The sequence below is a fragment of the Saccoglossus kowalevskii genome, chromosome 4, assembly GCF_978046115.1.
Source record: "Saccoglossus kowalevskii chromosome 4, keSacKowa6.1, whole genome shotgun sequence".
Lineage (NCBI taxonomy): Eukaryota > Metazoa > Hemichordata > Enteropneusta > Harrimaniidae > Saccoglossus > Saccoglossus kowalevskii.
The window spans coordinates 2,755,893-2,781,233 of NC_140644.1; the positions used below are offsets into that span (position 1 = coordinate 2,755,893).

Sequence of the window (25,341 nt, forward strand, 5' to 3'; positions counted from 1 at the left end):
AAACGCGGTTACTAAAGTGATACTCGGTTCTTCAAGGTGACCGTTCCAGTACAGACAATCGGTAGGACTCGCCTGGCGAAAATATAACGGAAGTACTTCGTAGAATTGACTGCTAAATCATCCTACTACCACTCAGATTTTGCTAAGAAAGGTCAAAAATGAATCTACAAACATTGCTTACGCTTTAGCCGGGTACAAAAGTGACAATAATTTGGTAGATCCATTGTGACGCATCAACCAATAAACGGCAAGCATAGTATCACGTGGTTACAGATAATAATATTTTACTGACACGACACTGATGCAGGAAGATACAGCAGTATGGTATTTAAAAACAAAAACTGAAACTAAGACATACAAAATATAACTACACTAGGAACAATATAGAATTAAAAGTTAAATATTTGAGGAGGAAATGACATAATGTGATTTGGACAGATGCATTCGTAAGAATAAATGTCTTTGTGGGAGATTGGAATTCATGGGATTGCTTTCGAATTCAACGCTCGCAAAGTGCGAGAGTTAGCTTTCCGTGAGATATTTATCGCATACCACAGTACATGCTTATGAAGTTGCATACATTTACTTCATCATATAAATCCTTGGTTTTACTGCACTGTCGACGGGATATGTCAAGGACATACGTTCAGTTTACTTTGGCACGTCGGGTTGTTGGGTGTGTACCGTTATACCAATACAACTTGAGTACAGCTAACCGCAGTCGGAACTCCTAGAGACTATAGTGACGTGTACTGGAGATCTAGTTGATAACACGATAGAAAAGTTTTGTGCAAATTTATTCAATTTATTAATGGTTTAGTGTATGAGTGAGTGAATTCTAACAAAAATATAGATAACAGAGAATTTGAGTCTTACTTCATTATAATTTAAATGGTATGCCAACACGCCCACTAACGTGAGTCCAGACTGTAAGGTTTCGGTGATTCACAGTTCCTCTATTCCTGGATGAACACAGAAGGGAAAAATTGGAAAAATAAAATACACGTAGATATCAAGTTTCCGTTACTTCACGGAAATACCGAGACTGGCCCAGCTGTGTGATTTTTTTCCCAGTTAAATTAAGTTTTAAAAAGTTTTGCGAAATTTGCAGTGGGCCGAACGCGAAACAAGTGATTTCGCGTTAACGCGTCTATTTCGCGATATTTTTATTTAATTTAACCTTTAAAATAAAATAAATCGCCAAGGCTGTGCCAGTCTAGGAAATGCCTCACGTGTGTATGAACATCTCGTATAACTTCATTTCATCGAAAACTATTTCGTTGAAATTCCATTTTGAATTTCGACGAAATGACGGAGGCTCTCTCATATAACATCTGGTAGTGTAAGACAAAAGAATGTTTTCATCAATTGTAGTACTATTTGAGTATTTCTACTGTCGCTCACGCAAGCAGGATGCCATAATGGATCGAGCATACTGAATCTGTCTAGAGCAGACCAACACATCTAAATATATCATTCTCTTAATTTAGTTGTGCGCGCTTGAGGGGCGGTCATATAACAAAATATAATATTTCAATTAATCTTTTAATCTTTTGATTATGATTACGGGTCTCATCAAAAATAATATCCCCCAATAAATCCATGCCCATCCACACCATATAGGCATCTACATGAACAAATTAACACGACTGGAACCAAAACTGAAGTGACAGTCTTTCTAGACACAGTCCCTGTGCTCTAAAATGGAGCTCTAATATGTACAAAACCCGGTGAAAGACAGAAGGGTAATAATAACATCGGACTGCTGTGTACTAGTAACCATTCTCTCTCTCTCTCTCTCTCTTCGCTGATTAGAAACTGGTAGCTGTTTTGTTCACGTGACTAAGCCGCACCAGGGGATATCATATGCACATAGGGGTTCATTTAATGTAGCTTTAGCTCGACATTTAATTTTAAAACTTACCCATACAAAATTTGTTTCCCCTACAAATACATAAACACCATTCTAGTGACTACTCTCCTTTTGTTACATGATCACTCTAATTTTCTGTTCTTCAAGCACGTCACATATAGCTTTGGTTAAACCTGTTACCCCCGGTCAAGGAAATCAACATTCCCACTACCATACCGTGGTTCGTTGTCCTCTATAACACGCATTCAAACCGTGATACATAAAGTAATTCCATATCTTTGTATGCATTTATCCGGGTTATGGTATTTTTTTCTGGTATTTTTAGAGAGTAATCTGGAATCGACTTATCTTCTTTCTGTCATATCTGAAGAAATGTTTTAACATACGTACGGTGCCATGAATTGTAATGTGTATGAACACGCAATCCAACATTCGGCTCTCAAATTATTAACACTTACTCACCAATACTAGTACCAATACCACGGTTCTGATACGGTCCGTGGTGCCAGAACGCATAAATTGATGTTGTACGTCTCTGACCATGGTATTTTTCACATGGTATTGTGACCAAGGGTGACACCGTCACGCTCTATTTAAACCACGCTGAAGCTGGGTGTGCAATGTTTAATAAAATTGTTCTTTTTGTTTGTTTCTATGATATTAATGTATCATAATAAAAAAAATATATATATAACTGATGTTGTTCAAAAGCAAGTGTGGTGAAATGATAATTTGTGGATTACAGTGTTATGAATTATCAGCGACATGTGTAGACCATGGAACTATGCAACCACGACGGATTGCAGTGAATGACTGTGTAGTGACGTGCCATTCAAATGTAAATACTCGGTGCCACCATTCATGAACAGATCAAAACATGTTTTTTTTTTCTCATTTAATATTGTACTATGTTCTCAAATTGTTATATAATATATATATTATGCTTAGTTGATCTAGAACATTGCCTTGAACTTGATGAAGTATTGGTGACAAGTTTACTACGTATCACGTGACTGTCATGCCCGGGAATGTTGAGTCCCCGCCTTGTTTGACATTACTGGACAACCAATCAAAATGCCCCGCGCGAGCTTATTATGTATGTTAATCGTTCTATCCCCCTTTGTTATGATTTTCGCGCCGTACTGTGTTCGTGCGTAAGATCGTCGTGGTGTAAACATTGGCCGGCATTTTCCCTGTTTTCAGAAAAATCATGACGAAGTCCATCGACCTGAGCGACCCGCATACAACTGAAACTAAGGTAAACTGTACATATTTTACTGGTCGATTTTGATATGTTGAACACAGACGATCATTCTCAGAATTGTTAAACCGAGAGTTTTTTTTCGCAGGCCTCATACACACGACAACATGTCCATTTCAAAACATTGTTTGGTTTTGTCCTGTTCTTCTTCATTCAATTTTGTCACAGTTTTCAGAGAGTGTTTACATCAGCGACTTGATATCGTTATTTACAGTAACAGAGCGCAGTACATATTACTATTTCTCGGAAAATTCCATTCGAAAATTCAACGTCGTTTTCTTCTCCATATTGTTCACGCGTGTATCCCGATAGGTGAATGGAAATACACGAGGCAAAAAACATCGCCATGTCACGGAATACGGGAATGCACTGACACAATTTACCGATAAATGCCGTGTTTTGTATGTTCCGTAATATACGTTTCAAATAAACGATGCATTTTTGCCGTGAATCTTCCCTATGTAAGTAGATGAATCTATAATTTATTACGTATTTCAGCGCATGCTAATGTATGTAAACACAGCAGAACACGTGCTTCTCTCATGGACACAAGGGCCTGTCCTAGTTTTCATCGTCGACTTCACCTTGCCCAGTTTAACGGTGTTGTCCCTTTCATTCCGTTGCAACTGGACGACGTCGTTTCTTAATAAGGATTGAGCATTACTCAACGATGACTAGTGATTTCCTGATGTATGATTTCTTTCTGGGCCGCTACACCGAAAGGGCATCAACATTGTTGAAATTTTTTTTTTACTTCAAATTCTTATGTGTTATTTTAGTAAGAGTGTTATAGAATATCGGTTTCTCGTGGATTCAATCTCCGACTGAGCTTGTGTGCCACCCGCGTTACTGTTGGTATTTTCATTCTGTAATGCTGTACGTTTTCCGGTATTACAATGGCGGGGCCGTTCCCATAATAGTATCGAAGCCATGTGTTGCCAAACATTCGAAGGCGAATGTAAAAGGTGCCAATCTGCATACAAATGTAAATAGACTAACCGGGACACTTAGCTGATATAGATTAGAACTTACGACTGTTCTGCGATATCAAAAACAATCCCTTACTTACCTCTGATTTAAAAAATAAATAAAAACCCTCTATTTTAAAGAAACGCTGAACAAGCCTTTTCTACGAAATTCAGAACGCACATGCTTATCCCACGAGGAACCACTAGTATTTGCCCCCGGGAAACAACTACAATTTACTTCAGTTTTATATTTGGCAGCCTGCCAACTTATGTACTGAAAATGTATGCTTTGGTGACGTCGCGCATTGTTGGAATTCTGCCAAGTTACGAACCAAAATATTGATGTTTGAGAACAATCTCCTTCCCAGAGGCCTTTGCGCTTTACGTGATAAGTAACGCGCATCGAACTGTGCGTAGTTCGGTTAGAGAAGTGACGCGTAATCACGTGAAATAGACATGGAATGGACAAGTTTTTTTTCTGTAAATAAACAAATATAGGGCTTCGTTAACTGCATTGAAAGCGCAATTGATGTTGTTATGCCTAATTACACAATATACAAGTAACGTTCGCAGCTGTGTACTGCAGAGAAAAATGTTGGATAGATTGGTGAGCGAAATTTTGCCATCAAAATTTTCTCTTGAAACAAAGATAATTTTAGCTCACCATTTTATACTCCATGACACAGATTTTTATCTGTTATTTGGTAAACAAAACCGTAACAAAAGACACCACGTGGTCACAGCTGTGTTTACTAGTACGAGTATCCGCTGAGATCACGTGTACATGTGTGGAGGGAGGGAGGTGGGTACTATAGAAGCGTTCACGCACAGCTCCTTAACACGGGCTAGGAAAATGTGCGCGAACACAACAGGGGCTAAGAAATGCAAAGTAGGGATTAAATCTAGCCCGATTATAAGACCTGGTTCAGATCCTTAGCATGGGCTAATGGAGTGTATGTGAACGCTCAGCTCAGGCTAAGCGCCCAAAACGCTGATCTTTCAATGGTCATTTGGAAGATTTACTATTGTATTCATAACTATTCATTTTGGTATGCCATTTCTAACATGACAATCAACGCGAGATATCTAGAGATATTGTACAGAACCAGGTAAGTATACATGCTATTTCTATAGTTATAAAACAATAACAATGCAAATTCAATATTTGCATATTGCAGAATAACAAAAAGTTACATTATTACAGAGTCTCATCGTCAGTCCATTTTTTGGGTGAAAATATCATGTGCTCGCCTTAATAGTCATGTCGAAAATGGCATACCAAAATGAATAGTTATTAATATAATAATTGTACATCTACCAACTGGACATTGAATAAAAAGGTGTTTTGAGTTTGGCCCCGAGCTAAGCGTTCGTGCATACTTCGTTAGACCATGGAGCTCCATGGTTAGACATTGTTTTAACAACGGATCGCGTTCCCGCTTGGTCTTGATACATTCATTTGTGATTCGTAATAAAATATTCTTTTCCTATTATTACAAATCTGTAATACGTTGTTCTTTGTTGAGTAAAGTCTTTATGCTGGAAATGTGTGTGTTTTGATCACAGTCCCTTTTAATAGCTCCATGTTATGCACCAAGACAACGTCACTTACCAGACTTCCATAGACTTCTCGAAAGATCCTGTCAGTTTCACATTTTTGGAATTTTCAATATGAACGACAATCACTAGACTGATCAAAACATTTATGATGTATATTTATCCGGTCCTGATTTGCTAAAAATTTGAAAATTCCTGGAATAAATAGTACAAATTTGAGAAAAAAACAGAAAAGTTGTGGATTTTTGAAAGATAGTAAGTTACAGGACTAAACTCAAAAGGCCGAGCAAGTGAGTGGTTTGTATATACCGGCACACTGTTTTCGGCTTCGTCTGTGCATGGGAAAACATCCCCTTGGTCTATGCTCAGAATGTCAATAGAAACCTTTGTAATGCGGCTCCGAAATCTCGGGAATGCACAAGTGCGGTATGGAAAATTTAATTTGAATGTCCCGCCTATCGTTGGTCCAATGTTATCAGAGGTGTTGCTAACAATTCATGTACACAATTGTCTGTCGTGTATATGTTATTTACTTATTACCAACAGTTTGGATTAACACGTGGTATTAACCGAGAATCATTTGGAAACTTCATGTGGCTGTTTAAACATATATTCTTGTAAACTTTCAGACGAATTACTCTTGCAACAAGTAAATTAAAGTTGAAATCGTATTCTACAAATTGTCATGGTTTCATGAGACACAAAATACATTCTGATTATCGTAAATATCACCTTCCTTCCTTCTCTCGGATGTATAATGAAATCTGGTCGTCGTCTTTTCCTTCAAGCATTGGACCACAGGGACTGTGATGTGAGGCGATGCGAAAAAGTTTTCTTTTTGAAATAATTGAACACTTGGGACAATAATCAAATGAAAATCTGTCATATTTGGCCAATTGCTAGTACTTGTTAGTGCAATGGATGGGTTCAGCATAACCTTGGATAGTCGTGTAACTGCTGAATATGAACGCAAACATATCATACACGTGCTAACCTGTTTTTCCCAATTCAAGCTCGTATTTGATTATCACAATTGTTTAGCTTATATCACTGTTAGAAATCACAAAGTGGCCAAAAATATGCCCTGAACAAGAGTCTTCCTTTCTGACTATATATTGGGCATAGATAATGATAATGTTTCTATATAGCGTACACATTTCTTGTAAATAAACTCTTGACCATCACTGTCACGTAATAGCAATGACGAATAAACTACCCCTCGTTTACTGTTTATAAACAGATTGTCCGTATTTACTAAATATACAGTCTTACTTTAACAGACAGTCTGTTACTAACCTGTATTTGAATAGCCACTCCCCCGTAATTTATGTAATTCCCAGCGCTACGTGGATGCAGAATTTGTGCATTGCTATTCATAGAAAATAAAACTTTTAAATGATTTTTTTTAACTTGTAACATGATCCAATCCAAATGTTCTATTACTTTTACGGGGATGCAAACGAACGTTTGTGGCAATGTTGACGTTTTGCGGGTGTCTTTGCTGAGCACACACCTGCATGGATTTCGATACGCTCTACCCCTGTAATTAAATGGTCCATACCCTGACATCAATATGTTTCAGCCTCGAATGTTAGATAAATACTTTCTTTACGTTACTTTGGACATGGAATTCAACTCTCGTTTTGAACTCTGAGAGTTCTCCTGATTACGAGCGGAGATGGCGACAGACTGCGATATCAGCATCGATAATGTGACCGAAGATAAGGTAAACAAGTATATCATGAGTACTGGTTATCATTGAAATACGTTTAGGTGTAATGTTTATCATTACTCTTTGAAGATGTGTATACAAGTTATCACGATTATATATATATATATAATTACCTTTTAGCGGGAACTTCAAGTGGATATTCCTGCATTCTGCTTGGTTTACCTATAAGTTAAAGTGGTTTTACCGCTACGTTACGAGAGACAGCGTGGCAAACGGCTGGCATTTTCCCATTGAATCGCGCCATTTCGCACATTGTTGGCTCAAACAAGAAAGTTCACTGAAGGGCATCTCTTATACGATTTGTGTTGATGTTTATCATGTTCAGATTCTCATTTTATTTATTTATAAACCAACGCTGACCAGAGTATGTTGTCAACGAATGACCAAATGTACTTTATATTTACTCTTTTCAAATGTGGGTAGAATTCCGGAAGACCACATGCTTATTGAATTCTTTGCTAAATTCGGAAACATTCTATATATTGAAATGCCAGCCTTTACACCAAACTGTTTCCCCGCTGCGATTTTGTACTACATTCCCAGACTGGCATAGCTGTCTTGGTCACTCTTAAATCACGTGTATAGATCGCAAATTGGTCGTATTTTAAGTGGGCAAAAATATATTGTTTTTATAATATATACTTGTTTAGTCGTGTATGTAATTAAATTAATACATATGACATACGGTGCAGACATATGTTTGCTATGGTGTACACAGTTCTATAATAACTGGTTTTGGTAATTGATTTATCCGACACAGCCTATTCACAAAACAGTGGCTATGTAACATTTGCCGCCCTTTTTACGCCGACAATATCGTCTTTGTCCCGTGCAGATTATGTATACCCAGTTCTAACTTGTTTTTCAATACTGTGCCAGTGAAAGGGCACGTCATGTGTGCTAGTGCAGTATATGTACACTCTGTCATCAAAGCCGTTACATGATTCGACTTGCACCCCTTGCCACCCACTGGGAGTTCAGACAGAATATTATTATTACGTCATTTTTTGCTGTAGAAACTGCGATGGTGTGCAATGTCACACGTTTTTAACCTTTCACCTGCTCACAAACACAATCAAAATGCCTGTGGATGTTGTCGTCGTTTCACAGCATGGTGGATGTCGAGATTTTCTAGTCGGGATCAAGGATATTTATTATTAACAACTTCCGGTGAGGGCAAAGCCATCATGTATCTCTATTCTATCTCGTAGGACATAACATGACACGGCGTTTAGTCTGTCAATCTCGGCGTACATGTTTTGGCTTACTGTAGTACAGAGATGATAAAGCCCGACTACGAAGGGGGGTTAGTCCGCTATTAATGTATTACGCAATCAAGAGCACGCGTACACGTGAGGTTTGACCTTTTGGAATTTCTGGTCGTATAATTTGCATACTGAAATTGTGGCAGGTGTAAGCCTATCCGCAAGATGGACATAATGATCAACTTATGGATATTCATATTATGGTCATTCATGATCGAACTCATAAAATCACATGGGACCCAACAACCAAGGCCTGTGACCGACATCGTGTTCCAGATACATGTTACTGGTGTAGCTCAATTAGCATCGTGTTTGTCATATTAAAACTATTTATTCCACTATAGTTATGATTTTAATGTGATTTTTCAGTTTGTTTGTAATATCAGTAAGCTTTATTTAGCATTTTGTTTAGTTTGTTAAACTTTACTGTATTTTATTTTATTTGTATACGACCATAGAACAACTCACTTTGGTTTGTTTTAGTGTTGACTAAATATTACATATTGCCGTTATGTGAGCTTCCGAGTTTAAAGCAAGCTTTTGTGCGCAGTTTGGTGAAATTTTTGCCAGTGTTTAATCATTGATGTCACGTGGTAAAACACATTATGAGAACACAATTCTTTGTCGATATAAATATGAGGACAAAGATTTGGTTTGACACAAGACGTAATGGTCACAGTGTAGATAAATATGCAACACACAAGGATTGTAAAGCTCTGATAGGGGACAAACATGGCCACCAAGTTCTTTTGATATTACAAAAAAAAAAAAATAGGAAATTTGTTATAGATCATGTTATCCATGAAAAGTCTCATAATATACACAATGCAGTTTGTCTGTTGCATTTGTCCCGTAACTTGGTAAATTGAACCAATCTGTCTGAACAGTGTAGCGACAGGACAGGTCGGGTTGTTTCTGTGACGTAATTGGCTGTAGTTCGTAGCTGGTACTAAAGCTTTTTGTCCGTTTTTAACGTGAATATTTTTTTTACGTAAATTATTTGCAGACGCGTAGAATTTGTATTCCAGTTAGCACAAATGACGATACAATTGCCATTTATCTCCTTTTAATCGCCCGCTTATCGCTCAAATAATGACATTTTATCGTTTGTGAACGCAACTTTGAACATTTGCCGCTTGTTACGTGATCTGGATACCCACAAATTGAATGTCCTTTTTTATTTTAAATTGTGGAATAGAAATTTAACACGTTTTATGGATAAATGCGTCTAGTTTAGTTTAGCAGTCATGCTTGTATTAAGCATGTACGGCAACATGCTTACAGACTGGATGACTAGGTTCCAGTTGTACGCGTAAAACCGGATGTTGAGTTCACGAACTTGTCAAGGAGTGAGCTCTATTGTCATTCTACAAATTCACATAGATTTAATCCAGCAAATTCCACTTATCAACAAAAAAATAGCGAAATTGAAAAAAATAACATCAACGAATAGTAAATGCATTTACAGTATTCCTAATCATTCCTTTCAATAATAATCGAGACAGTTATGCGAGAAAAAACATGCTGACTTCTTTGGGCAGAGAGCAGAGAAATGAGGTCATTGAGGACAATGTCACGATGGGGTTTCACCATTTCCATAATGACAATGCTTCCAGACATGTCAGTCTGGTAAAATACGATTGAAAGACGTGAGTGTAATGTAAAGGTAATCTTGCAATCCAATATTTTCGGGTAAAAAATGCAAAGATAAGATTTCCACATGGGTAAATAATTATTTGGCTTCTGAAAATAAAAAAAGGCAAAGTGTTGCGCTGATCGATCGTAATGGTTGGCTAATTACACTGATTCACTGGAGACTTTGCTATTGAAAATCTCCTCCGCTGGGTTGTAAAGAAAACTATTGACACCGATGAATAGATGGTGCGATAACCTTACAATTTGCCTGAAATCCGCTTTATTACAGTATCGTTCATTGGCTGAAAGTTGACCTGGGTCACATCATATTTGGCCGTATTACCCATAGTCTATTGCAAAAGAGCTTATCAATGAAGTCGACCATGTCAGAAAACTTATTGAAATTTTTCACCATGACAACATATGTCCTTCAGTTTAGCGATGAAAAATCGGAAAATTTATAAAATACTAGTAGTACTGATTTGGTTATTTGTGTTTCCAGTCTTCAAATTACTGCACATTATTCCTCCGAATTACAGTCCGTCTTGGCATTTCTTATTGAAAATCAGACGTCGCCACCTTATTCTCAATAAGGGGAGACGGTCTCACAGAGACGGACAAATTCCAAACAACAAATTCCCGGGACTTGGCCGATTTGCATTTCAAACCATCGCAATTATTATCGAAAGGCGAGGTGACTGCATGGATATTTTTCTGGATAACTACACATATAGTGTCATAGCACACATACGCAAAACATAACAAATATATATAAACTATTTTATTTTACTTGATCTATGTTCTTTGCCGAAGGGGAAAAAAGTAATATTTATACTAATCGTGAGCGCATTGGGACGAGTCAACAAACGGGAAAAGACGCTGAATCGACCGATATACTATTTAATTGGACAATCACACTGTGCTTAAGTGTGTTTTTGAAGTTGTATGTTCAAACATGGAGCTCCATGGTTCAAATGACAATATAGCTTGAAATATTATATTCCATCCCATTCAAATCTGGCTCAAAGGGTCAGATTGCGTGCATATAATTAAAACTAACAGAACGTATTTGAACTAAGGCTATACACGCCTCTCAAAACAAGAAAAACGCAACTATGTAAACCCCAGACCATGTTTTTAGTAGTTTTAATTTTAACGCAATTTGGGCAAGCGATCGTTACTTCCGGGTAAGAATAAAGCGGTCGAAAAGTGGAAGCGGGCGAGGGGCTGGACGAAATAAGTACGATACGTAATAAGATTGCGCTTTGCGATTTGAAACATAGCTCGTGACTGAATAATGTATAATAAACTAGACTTCCATACAAATTCGTGTTTGTCCGGTCGTTACATTGCAGCTGAGACATTACGAACCATTTCGGAAATTTGACGTACTTTATACTGTGTTGTATGCAAATTTATGGCGATGGTGACAGGACATGCGACCGTCGTCTAAGGGCTGTTGTGCGAACTGTTTCTACTCTTCAACAACGGTCTTAAACGACAGTCCCCAAACCCAACCAAAAAGTCAGTTGTTTAGCGACATTATTACATAAATAAGAGCAAATTCTTATTCAGTTTTGAAGTCAGTTCAGGTTAATTTGTTTTGAACTGTACGAAAAAATTGCAATTTCATTCGATTTCTAAATTCACGATGTTTTTTTTTACCACCAGTCTGTCTTATCGGGAATAAACATTGTTGCTAGAAATTTGCAGAATATCGTAGAATTTGTTGTATGCTAATTGTATGATTCTTTTGACTGCTCAAATGTGAATTACGGCTTATATATTTCAATGCAAATCCTGGATTCTGGTTGATCAACTTGTCTAGCCGTGTGATTAAAAAAATAGAAAGGTGCAAAATTCACGCAAAAAACAAAACAAACGATGCACAGTGACCTCGAGTAGTTGGCGTGGCAAACCAAGTAAATTATTTACGTGAACTGTAAAATGCAACTTCTCCAATTATTTTAGATTTTTTGAATTTTCAAATGCCCCTGCACACTGATCGTCACGGAGAATGCTATCTTCTTTGATGCTCATAATGCACTACGCTCGTTTGAATAGCAACCACTTTCTGTGTAGTACTACTGGATTCATTCATGTAAATCACCATGCATGTCGCCGTGAAAGCAGTACGCTAGGGTCATTAGTAACAGTTAGAAAATTCATACGTGTCTCACACGGCAGCCAAGAGTTGCGGATACACTTCACATGATGGGCAAGCAACTCTTTTTCAAGTTTTTCTGTGGTGATTCCTCAATTCACAGACGGAGACTGTTCAATGTTTGGCGGTTTACTGTGGAATGTCAATATGCCCATGTACTCACTCAATAACCATAAAGGTGTTGTTTGATTCCACAAGATCCACAACTTGATTCATGACTGCCAAAAGAAATTAACCGCCCCAGACGCATATAAACTACCTGTTCGTGTTCAAGTGTTGTCATTTTGGAACATTGTTAGTTACTCTGTTTGCATACTAAAATAACAAAACACTGTAATACGTTTTCTGAGCTAGGATTGAGACTCACTTTGTATTTTACAGTGTCCATGCATGCATACATCGAGCTGACAAAAAAACACTGGACTGCCCACCATCACCACTGGGCTAGCACACAAATTCCCATCATGCAATGCGAATTGTGTACCCCATGAACATTTGAACAAAATTGACGTGAATACTTGTTAAATGTAGCGGTGCTGCAGTACATTGAATGCAAACTAAAGTTGCAGCCTCTTGATTATAATTCATGGATATTAATACTTGCAATAGTTTACCTCAGTTAATAACTAAGAATTATTATTTCAAATGGACTAAACTGAATAAAAAACGATGCCTTTCATTATCTGTACAATGTTGAATTACTGTAGAATACTTTATTTTCGCTTGGAATTTATTTTCGCTATTTTCGCTGAATGGATGATTCCGTGAAAATAAAATCCAGCGAATATACTTTTTTTCCTATATTTCACATTAAATTCATCAAAAATCAGTGAAAATAAGTTCCATACAAAACTCCTATAAAAGCCTTTTCAGCGAAAATTAATTCCAGCGAAAATAAAGTATTCCACAGTACTTGACATGTACGATCATGGTTTCAGGAGCAATTATAGAATGTATGTACGCCATTGTATAATCGCTTACATTAACGTGTCCTATTTATACACATAAAAGGATTCGTGTTTGTGATATTATGTTTAGAAGTATGGGTGTTATGTTCTGAACATTCAACATATCAAATATATCGAACAATTGTTACAACTTCATTATTTTAATCCCCAACGTATTATTTTTATACAATAATAATATTTTTGAAAACAAATAACAGTTGATGTTAAAAGTAACTGATTCAAAGACTACAATTGTAGAAAAGCTGTTTATTTTCTCTGTTTTTCTGTAATTAGCCACAAGATCATCTCGACTTCATGTATCATGATATAGGCTACTGGTTCATTTATTTATATATAGTTCTTAATGTATATTCCTCTGTTGCTACCATAATCATCACAAATTCCTAATAATGCGCGATGCATATGGAGACGAATTCAATGGATAGACTGTTTTCACCATATGGTTGTAACCAATGGTGAATTGCTCTGGAATGTTCATAAATTCTATTTTTGTAATTAAGTTTTGTGAGAAAAACTGTGGTGACCATATTTTTATATGGGTTATATGTAATATACATATCATGGTTGAACCATGGAGGTAGAAAAGAGAAATAAACTCTTTGGGGTTCAGTATTCTGAAAGGTGTGGAACAAGGTCGAATATAATAATTTGTTTAATCACCACATGCATGAATCCCCCATAATCTTAATGAATAAAACTGAGCCAAATCAATCCTTTGAGTGCTGTTCTAATTCTAGTGTATCTCCAAATATCTTTTCCCTTTATCAAAACTTTTTGAATTTGTTTGGTCAATGGATTAAAAAAAAATAATGAAGCTCAATTATCTACTACCCCCCTAAAGATAAAAAGCTGAATTTTTAAAAAAAGTATTTGTCAATCCTTAATAAGACAGAGATAAAAATGAGTTTCAGTAAAGGAAAAAGATAATATTGGGTAGGCAGGTTTTTATTTTATTTTAGTTTTTTTCTACCTTTTAACAAGATATTTCTATCGGTATTATAGTCACGCAAGAAAAAATGAATATCAATTGCAGCTAGTCCTTATATGGTAGATTTCTCACTAATTACATCAAAGGGAATAAATGAAAAGAATGATTTTTGTGGATAGAACATAATTAATTTGCATACAAATAAAAAAAAAAGTCAACTACCTCGCATAAATTAAAAGTTTGCACTTCACCAAAAATGTGGATGGGCAGAGTTATTATATGAAACGAATGGTTATGGTGAACAGTGAAAGTCAGTCCCCTCCAATAAATACTTCTATAGATTCTTAGAAACAACTAACTCGGAATTTAACATTAAAAAAATATAACATTGATGCTAAATTGTCATTACCAAAAACAATTCACTTTTAAGAGTGGATGTTTCAGTGATATAAATTTTGAACAAAACACCATATAAATGCATAGAAATCCAAATATTTTCTACATAAGAGAAAACTAATTAATTTGTCTGCAGGCTATGACGTATCAAATTGCTACTCGTCTCCAGCAGGGTTTAATGGAGTTTTGTCAATTCTTGTTGCGTGCGGCGGCTTCCATTATCTTAGATGTTGCCGAAAATACATTGTAGTATCACATTCCATTCATTGAGCGGGTATGCCGTTGTTGTGAATGGGTTGGGTAGGCATGTGCATATTTGGCTCATCAGATATTTTAGATCTGTTGTATTTCACACCATTGATGCAAACAAGACATACATATAATACAGCATATTATTGCTTCTGGCTTTTTTTACTAAAAACCACATTTACCGATATTATAAAGATATCAATATTAATTTTAATTCTTTTCACAGAATGTGAATTTGGATATTATTGAGTGTGGCGTTATTTTTACTGCAAAAACGTATTGCTCACATGCTGGTTGTTTCTCTATTGGTATTAAAATAGCTTTAGTATATTCAGTACAATAGAATGTTTTATTACTTATTATGTATGCATATACAGTGCCCCCTTGCTAAGTTGCAGTTCCGGCTAAGTTGTGGGTAGTTGGATGGCTCCCAAAAATTCTGTTGTGTTTTGCCAGGAGTTTTGAAATAGAGGAACTAAAAGGACTGGAGTAGACAACTTAATACCTATTGGCCGATAATTACTAAGATACAAAGGGTGACATCGGCCTGACTTGAGGTGTTGGACGGGGATATGAAGTCGTGACTTTACGTACTTCTCTGTCGGTCTCCTGATAAAACTCTATAAAACTTGCTGCAATGAGTTGAATCCATGTTGACATAAACGTTGTGGTGTTGTTCATTAAAGAAAACACACTATAAATAAACCCATGTTTGTATTAGTGCATTTTACCCCTCGGTAAGTCACGACCCTTGATAAGTCTTGATTTTTGCTTTGATCCTGACACCCAAGATTTAGTGAGGGGCCACTGTGTATTAAACTCAATAGTATAGCAATATTTTACACTATTGTATAATAATTTATAATTATTTGTTATTTTAGAAACCTGAGCTGGACATCAGTCACGAGATTGCTGTTGACAGACTCACCGATACCATCACTAGTGATGGGGACGAGAATAAGACGCGTGGGAATTGGAGCAACAAATTGGATTTTATATTATCCTGTATCGGGTATGCGGTAGGACTCGGAAATGTCTGGCGATTTCCATATTTATGCTTCTCCAATGGCGGAGGTAAGAATAAAATGGCTCTGTTTTGCTGTGTATAGATGAGTCTTCAAAAGCGTATTGGTGATCGTCTAACTTAATGAGGGTCATAGGTGGATGAACTCGTGACCTTTCAGCATTCACCCTAGATGCAGGACATAAAATTCAAAGACCTGTGTCTGGAAAAACATTTTATTGCGTAGTACACAAAGCTTTCTTCCTATGTACCAACAATATATACAGTACTTAAAACTTAATTTATAACAAAGAGTTCAAATGCCATAGCAATGTAGTCTGTATTGGTTTGTAATACCAATTTACTGTCCTTTGTGCAATGCATGCTAAATAGTTCAATGCCCTGATAGCTACTAATACTGGCACCAACCAACATATAATGCCCTGGTAGCTACTAATACTGGCACCAACCAACATATAATGCCCTGGTAGCTACTAATACTGGCACCAACCAACATATAATGCCCTGATAGCTACTAATACTGGCACCAACCAACATAATGCCCTGGTAGCTACTAATACTGGCACCAACCAACATATAATGCCCTGGTAGCTACTAATACTGGCACCAACCAACATATAATGCCCTGGTGGCTACTAATACTGGCACCAACCAACATATAATGCCCTGGTAGCTACTAATACTGGCACCAACCAACATATAATGCCCTGGTAGCTACTAATACTGGCACCAACCAACATATAATGCCCTGGTAGTTACTAATACTGGCACCAACCAACATGATGCCCTGGTAGCTACTAATACTGGCACCAACAAACATAATGCCTTGGTAGCTACTAATACTGGCACCAACTGTCATACAATGCTCTGGTAGCTACTTATATTGGCACCAATCATCTCAGATAATTTTTGACCTGCTTATTTTTTTTCTCTTTTTACCAGGAGCATTTCTTATACCATACATCATCATGTTAACACTGGCTGGCCTGCCTCTGTTTTTCTTGGAATTGGCATTCGGTCAGTTCTCGAGTGTTGGCTGTATCAGTGTCTGGCGAATCTCACCAATCTTCAAAGGTACTGATATTATTTTATCATTAATATACCCATTTTTCTGAGAGGTAATATTTGCTATGACTCATATTTTGCTCTTCAAGTCTGATTCCGTCAGACATGTACACTATATGCACACAAGCATACTAAAATAAATGTAGAGTTTTTAAATAGAATCCTCATACCAATGTTGTCTTACAAAAAAACAAGTTGTTTTCATTTACTTGGAATATTGAATTATCAAAATATTTTGAAATCTAACTTAAAATTGCACAACACAAGAAATCAATTCATATCTTTTTCTCTTTGTTTAGTCTGTAATGGAAATTATTCCCCCGATATCACATTGATGACGTCAGAACACATCTGGCCATCACTTCAACTTAATTAAGCCATGATGCCAGAAACACTTAAGCTTCTTTTCCAGCAATCTGACATGCATCCCTATTTGTCTACCAGTATATTTGAAAGCTTAAACGTGTAATATAGATATTGTTTTGATTAATACATTGTAGTGAAAGCAACAAAATACACATAGAGTATACAACTGTAAAATACTTTATTCCACTTGGAATTTAATTTTGCTATTTTCACTGAAGGGATGATTCAGTGAATATAAAATCCAGCTGATATAATTTTTTCCCTTTATTTCACATTCAGCTTGTCAAAAATCATACAAATTGACCTGAAATCTTTCCAGCAAAACTTAATTCCAGCTAAAATAAAGTATTTTACAGTAACCTGCAACCTGACTGCAAAACAAACATTCCGGTGAAATATTTAACTACATTTTTTAATTTGTGTTCTTAAAATAAATTGAATATGGACCTTCTTATTATAAATGTGTATACTGGTAGTGTCGATTTCAAGGGCAAATTATGTGTTATACATTGATGTATTTTCTGAGTCGAATGTCACCAAGAATCACATCACTATGCTTGGTAATGATTAGAATAATAGAGGTGTTCATAAAAAACAATATCTGAATGTCAATGTTGTTGATCTTCTGGTGTCGTAATTTTAATTACACAAGAACATGTGTCATTTGCATACTGAAGTAATACACGTCTTTGATTCATATTTGACATGGTATATTACAAAAAACTTGTACCTTAGATTTGTATTATTTATGCCACACTTTGTGTAAACAATTTATTTTATATGCGCTGTGTATGTTGCATGAGACCCATGTTGTACACTGCGATGTGCAAACACAGTATTTCTTTACATATTCAATGTTGGGCTGAAAAAAACAACTTCAAAAATGTTCAGAATGTGAGTCGTTGATTCAATATTTTTTTGTTTACAAGCAGTTTTTCTCTTTTTGTTTGTTTGTTTGTTTGTTAGTGTATATGTTTGCTAACTAAGTAAAGTTTTTGCCCTCATTGTCTAAATATAGAAACGCAAACAACTTTGTTTGACCCTTGAGTCAACTTCAGTCAGCATTCACAAAATAGTTTCATTTGTAGTCTCTTCTTTTCAACATCAAATTTTTCGATCAAAACTAAAGGTAATGTCATATTTATTCTAGTTTGGTTGAAAATTAGGGCTGAATTCAGTCAAAAATACAGAAAAAGTCCTTTTGTAATTTTCAGACTATATTTTCTAAACATGCCTTGTTTAGTAAATCCTTCACATACCATGCATCTTACATAATTATATATTCATATTATAATCTGAAACCAATCATCTGAATCATATGTGGTATATATAGGTATACAAGTGTCAAATACTGTAATCTGTAATTTAACGTGTCTTTCCAAGATAGTACATACTTTTAATATTTTAGTTAAGTATACTGAATATATAATTAACTGTACCAATGTATTGTAGGTATTGGATACGCAATGGTCATCATGACTGCGTTGGTGTGCTTGTATTACAACATCATCATTACATGGACAATATTCTACATATTCGCCTCGTTGTCACAAATTCCCAGCTTACCCTGGGTAAGCTGTGGCAATTCATGGAACACCGAGCTCTGCTTCGACGACAAGATCAGCGTGAACCAAACACTGAATAGCACAGATTCCAACTACATTATTTCTGATGTTGTTATTGGGAATATGGAAACCACGACTGGAGCTTCGGTATTAGACGTTATCTTGAACAGCACTTTGTATAACGGCACTATCAAGGAGAATGTGTACAACCTGATGCATGTCACTCCTAATGTGACGAACTCTACGAGCAATGCCACCAATCAGATTATTAAAAGACCCAGCGAAGAGTATTGGGAGTAAGTTTTAAAAGCTGATTAAATTACGGTTACTTTTAAGATTCATCTTTGAAAAAATATTGAGGTTAATCAAACAAATGTTTTCCCTTGAAAATGAATCATAGTGTAATATCGAACAGTACGGTATTTAACCTCTGATTGTTGACTTGTTTATAGCAATCACGTTCTTCAAATCACCGATGGCATCGATAATCTAGGAGGCATCCGATGGGAGCTTGTTGGTTGTTTTGCTCTGGCTTGGGTTGTTGTATTTCTCTGTATTGTCAAGGGAGTTAAGTCATCAGGAAAGGTAGGAAACATGGCAAACCACTTTCAATGCATGTACTCAGTTGTACATTATTTTTCAGATGAAAACTGGTATATTTAATTTGATGCTTGTCAGTGTTGCGTATTTATGTTATTCTATTAAACATAGCTGACTAGTGTATGCAGCCTAACTATAAACTTGACCTTGTTGTAATTGCAGGTAGTATACTTCACCGCCTTGTTCCCATACTGCGTATTGATTATTCTATTCTTCCGAGGTGTCACACTTCCAGGATCTATGAACGGTGTTCTGTTTTATATCACACCAAAATGGCACATACTACAAGAAGCCAGAGTAAGTCAATATTTCTAGAAAAACACTTCAATATCCAAGGCATTGTTGAAATGATGGATATGTGTGCTGTGTACAACTATCAACTTTTTGTACCTCACAGCTTGTTTCCATTGATCCTTTACGAATGCAAACTACATTATGTTAATTATATGCAAATCGTGCTGCTTTGTGGAGAACACAAATATGAATAGCTAGTTTGACTGTGCAGTGGGAAAACAAAATATTGATCTACTGTTTAAATGATTCTCTGGTTTTTAATTTCCCTATTTTCGTAAATCCCACTAAATTAAATCTACCGGTATAAGAACATTAAAACATTAAACTCATCGTTTCCCTGCCAAGTCTGTGAATTTAAAACCCAGTGAAATAATATCAAAAAATGGAAACTAAATAGCAGTAAAAAAAATGGTCTTACAGTAGGATTGGTCACATTTACGGACATTTTTTCAAAAGAAATTACAAGATATGTTTTGTTTTCTTTGTGAACTGTGCACCGTATGAATGTAGTTTATTTTTTATTTGGCAGGTATGGAAGGACGCTGCTGCCCAGATCTTTTATTCGTTGGGCATTGCATGGGGTGGCTTACAAACATTAGGTAGTTACAATAAGTTCCACAATAACTGCCATCGAGATGCCCTTATTGTTGCCTTCTGTAACTGTGGTACCAGCGTTTTTGCCGGCTTTGTTATTTTTTCCATCATTGGATTCATGGCCCACGACGCAGGTGTCAATATACAGGATGTTGCTGAACAAGGTATGTGTTGCTATGGTTATGATGTGAAGGCTCATTGAGTGTCCAGTTTCAAATCGGCATCGATATTGATATGCATCTAATACCACTATGTCACAGTGGGTGAATAAATTATCATAGATATGTCTGGTTGGAAAGCGTGATTTGAATACTTAACTGGAGATAACTGAATTACAGCATTTAATGGATCCATTTGCTGAGCCGATTAAAAAGTGTAGAAAGCTTGTTCGCTGATGATCATCGCCCTAAATTACACACAACAAAATGCAATCACGTCCATGCCGCTCCTCTCCTATGACTTATGTTAACCATTTACAGTGCACTTTATTATAAAACAACTAGTAACACAAGTTCTGCTTGGTTGCTGATTCAACGAGAAATGTTGGGGACAATGACAAGCATGACCAAAATTAAAACACATAGAGCCTCTAAGAAATCTACAGAAATGAAAGGAATTAATATTTATTGTGTTCAAGCTGTGACAGTAATGTCTAAAATAAAATCAAAATTAGTGTCTCAACCTGGTGTTCAGTTAGGATAAGTGACATAAACTCAGTGCAATAAAATTGATTCACTTTTGCCAACAGTCTGTGTTCTTCGCAGTCATAGAGGTGAAATTTCTACAATGTCCTTGTGTTTGATTAATGCTGCTAAATTGACTGTAATACACATTGCATCAATCCATGTACACTGAGTTGTATTTATTGGCATTGACCCAAATGTAAAAAAAAATCCTGATAAATGGAACGCAATAATAAACCAGACATGACACACAAGTGTTTATGCTGATAATCTGCATCAAACCATATTATTGCTAAGCTTACTGTATATGCTGTTTTTATTATCAGGGGCAGGGTTGGCTTTTGTGGTGTATCCAGAGGCAGTTGCCAGGTTACCGGTATCTCCATTATGGGCATTCCTCTTCTTCTTTATGTTGTTTACACTTGGGTTGGACAGCCAGGTAAATGCTTTTGTTTCTAATCAAAATATTGCAATGCATTTGATTTCAAGACACTTGTTTATGACATGTTTTTCAAATCATATTAATTTTTTTCATTTTATTTTTTTATATTTTAGTTTGTCATGATGGAAACTTTGATCACAGCGATAATGGACGAGATGTCGTTTATGTCAGGAAAATTAAGGAAGAACAAAGTCTGGGTAACCCTGGCAACCTGTATTATCTTTTTCATTGTTGGATTACCCATGGTTACAAAGGTATAAAACAATTTACACTACATTTGTGTAGATTCATTTTGGTCGTTGTGCCGTTATTGTGCCGTTGTCTTCATCACATTAAGCGTTAGGCGCAGTACCACTGATTGGAGAGTTATCTAAACATGTACTATCCTTCGTTATTATTATAATCACAGCTATCATATAGTAAAACAATAATAATTGACCTGTAGGGAGGAATGTACATATTACAACTAATGGACTGGTATGCCGCTAGCTTTTCGCTTATGACAGTTGGATTTTTGGAATGTGTTATCATATCATATGTTTATGGTGAGTTTATTTATAGTATAATTCCATATGTTATGGGGTTTTTTGTATTAGTGTTTTCAATAAAAATACATTCATCAATGCGTAGAACTAATCACATTGTACATACTGCATTTTCAATTATCTATATATTGGCGTATTAATTAAACATTGTGTACATTATTCTGTTTTTACTAAACACACTCAGTATTTGGTTGCATTTATAAAAAACAAAAATGCCAAATACTTAGGCAAATTTTTTCAACAATAAAAAGAAAATTTTGTGTAATTTTGTTTTATTTAGGCCTTACCAGTACCTTGTTATTTTCTCTCTAAAAATAGCATGGAATATTATATTAACACATATGATATTGTGAATAGTTTAAATACATTGTGAAATAACAAATGGAATATTTTCGTAACAAAACCTGAAAGTGTTTACTATTATATAGACAGTGCCTTTTTCTGTGTTTACAAATACTCTATTGAGTAGACTTCTATCACCTTGTTCTTGTCGCAGAATCTTCAAGATATTTAAATAAAACCTTAAGATTTGTTGGCAAAGCTTTTTACCGACCAGAATACAAGAAATAACAAAGCAACTCCACGTGCTGTTAGACATTCCCTCAACAACTAGAACCTATTCAACCATATAACATTCTATTTAGTTATAGCAAACTCTATACACGTATGATTTACAATCGTCTGTAAATCTTCGCAGCACATGGCATGCCCTGAAAGACGTTATGGCTTAATTTCATAAGCTTTTTATCAGTGTGTGCATTCCTGTCTTTATTTGCCATCGTTCCTTTCATTCTTACAGGAATCAATCGTTTCTGTGACGATTGTGAAGTAATGATTGGATTTCGTCCAAATATTTACTGGAGATCATGTTGGATGGTTGGAGCCCCATTTATTCTTGGGGTATGTAATAGTGCAGAGAATATTATTCTTCTAAATTGATGAACCAAGACAAAAAAAAACATAATGTATATCTCAACTTGTAGTGTTAACTTTTTCACCACCAGTTCCACTTTTCATCACAAGTTCACAAAATACTGTAATATACTTTATTTTTGCTTAGAATTAATTTTCGCTATGTGTGCTGAAGGAATGATTCAGTGAAAATAAAAACCAGCAAATATACCTTTTTCCTATATTTCACATTCAACTCGTCAAAAATCAGTGAAAATAAATTCCATACAAACACCCAAAAAGTCTTTTCAGCGAAAATTAATTCCAGCTAAAATAAAGTATTTAACAGTAGTCTCTTTTATAGTCGGAACTTTTTTTCAGAAGACAAAAATAGCCAAATTTAAAGCAAAAAATTGACTAAAATTTTGTCTGTTGGCTCCAAAATTAGGGTTCATTTCCAGAACTATTGAAGAATATAAGAAAAAAGTACAGAAAAATTTGGGCGAGAATATCTGGTGGTGAAAAACCACAGTACATGTGCAATGGACAATGTAACTGTTCTTATTGAAAGTATTTGATGTGCATTGATGAGAAATGTAAATATGTCAAAGGTTATATTGTGCCGGTAAATCTATTCACTGACATGTATATGGATCAATGCACAATAATACTGGGTATTGTATAAATAACTGAATTATTCATAATACGCTCCACCCATCACATGTGGTTTTAACTCGTCAAATATGTCCTTGTCGGGTCAAAACAAGACTGCCTTGGGATACAAGCACTCTTCTCAGGACCTTTCAACTTCATTCCTGCACAACTTAAGGCATTTTCCAATATTTTGTAGTTGTCTTTCTTAGTAATTTGACCATAAATTAACGATTATTCAGAAATTAAAGGAATTCATTACATCTGGATAGCATAGAAGTGTAGTATACTACAGTATATGCATTTATTTATATTCCATTTTCTCTCATAGTTTATCCTGATATTCAGCTTCGTGTCGTACACGCCATGTTCGTATGGTGACTACGTATATCCAGCTTGGGCCGAAGCCTTGGGATGGGTTATGGTGATGTCGTCGTTAGTTGCTATTCCAGTATATGCCATTTATCACTTGATTAGGAAGCAAAAAGGAACCTTTATGCAGGTAATTACCGCTTAGTATAAACACTGCCCTCTAGTGATGATCTTACCTTGAAGATGCAAGGTAACAAGTTATTTATGCTGGCGCTTTGTAATTATCGTTCTTTATATCATTTTGTCATCTGTTTTATATCTTTATTTTCTTTCTTGCCAAATTATTTTTTGCAACTGCGATTTGGGTATCGCTTTTTTAAATTTGTTCATTCTCAATATATTAATTAAATAAATTTCTATATTTTATTCACAGCGATTACGACAAAGTGCGAAGTCAAAGCAGTCCTGGGGGCCAGCTTTGCCAGAACATCGCAAGCTGGCTGGATATGGGCCAATGCGCCAAAAGACGACACCTCCCCCTTCCTATCTGGACGTTGTCTACTGTCAGGTTGAAAACCATAAAGAGGGAACAACGAAGGATGCAGGACACGAGGAAACACTGTTCTAATAAAAAAAAATTACCCTGGAACCACGACGTTGTACGAGCGGGGTGCCAACATCCAGTGACCAGATTGTGTCCTACAACGCCATGGTTCCAGGCCAATGAGACGCGTATATTTCTGATAAGTTACAATATGGCTGTCGCTGGCAACATGACCTTCAGATGCTTTGTGTGGCAAAGTAATAAAATGTGCAACAATTGCCATTTTCTTTTTTTTCTGGTACTCTTAAAAAAACAAAACTAGAATACTGTGTATTTAACGAGGTTGGTGCTCTTTATAAGATCTTTGATTTATTAGTATTTCACACGTCAGAAACAATGTTGCTATACATACGCTATTCCATGGAATATTAGTTCAAGTTATCGTCCATATTAGGGTGTCTTTGCTAATGTGTACTGAATTTCACATTTTGACCAAATTTTGATTTCAACTTGACAAATCGTATTATAGTCCACTTTATTTTGTGTTGTTGCTTTGCTGTAACGTCTTCCATATTGCTATGTAAGCAGAGCTGGTATTTGTTGTACATGTGTATTGTCCTAGCTAGAGGATTAGAGGATGGATACACGTTTATCAATGCAATTGGCACGATGGGTATTGGTATTACATTTTATTGAAAAGATTATATTCTTATACAATTTCATATTGGTAAATAATAATTTTGAATATTTACTTATTTGGATATCATAT

The 25,341-nt window shown here is 35.9% G+C and overlaps 1 protein-coding gene and 1 long non-coding RNA gene across 4 annotated transcripts; one reads left to right on the top strand and one right to left on the bottom strand.

The window, feature by feature from the left end:
* Positions 1-650: 650 nt before the first annotated feature.
* Positions 651-7,573, bottom strand: LOC146746183 (uncharacterized). Of its 2 annotated transcripts, none has more exons than XR_014929073.1 (3): positions 7,505-7,573; positions 877-962; positions 651-760 (listed from the first exon to the last, which is right to left on the bottom strand). It is a non-coding gene; the product is annotated as an uncharacterized LOC146746183 (long non-coding RNA). The 2 variants fall into 2 exon arrangements; XR_014929074.1 differs by lacking the exon at positions 7,505-7,573 and adding an exon at positions 4,204-4,286.
* LOC100375514 (sodium- and chloride-dependent glycine transporter 1-like) lies at positions 3,004-24,890 on the top strand. 2 transcript variants are annotated; one of them, XM_085497657.1, is made up of 13 exons: positions 3,004-3,131; positions 15,878-16,070; positions 16,963-17,094; positions 18,904-19,312; positions 19,469-19,601; positions 19,779-19,913; positions 20,440-20,668; positions 21,514-21,626; positions 21,743-21,883; positions 22,075-22,174; positions 22,974-23,074; positions 24,048-24,218; positions 24,462-24,890. In XM_085497657.1, exons 1-13 carry the CDS (start codon positions 3,084-3,086, stop codon positions 24,654-24,656), a joined length of 2,100 nt encoding a protein of 699 aa, XP_085353783.1. In that variant the 5' UTR covers positions 3,004-3,083; the 3' UTR covers positions 24,657-24,890. The 2 variants fall into 2 exon arrangements, with proteins under 2 accessions (XP_085353783.1, XP_077863914.1); XM_078007788.2 differs by lacking the exon at positions 3,004-3,131 and adding an exon at positions 7,257-7,385.
* Positions 24,891-25,341: the final 451 nt, after the last annotated feature.

Excerpts from the sequence above, each read along its gene's own strand:
- LOC100375514 (XM_085497657.1), top strand. The coding sequence starts at position 3,084 with ATGACGAAGTCCATCGACCTGAGCGACCCGCATACAACTGAAACTAAG. Across the intron at positions 3,132-15,877 it reads CGCATACAACTGAAACTAAG|AAACCTGAGCTGGACATCAG; the intron begins GTAAACTGTACA and ends TTGTTATTTTAG. Across the intron at positions 24,219-24,461 it reads AAAAAGGAACCTTTATGCAG|CGATTACGACAAAGTGCGAA; the intron begins GTAATTACCGCT and ends TTTTATTCACAG.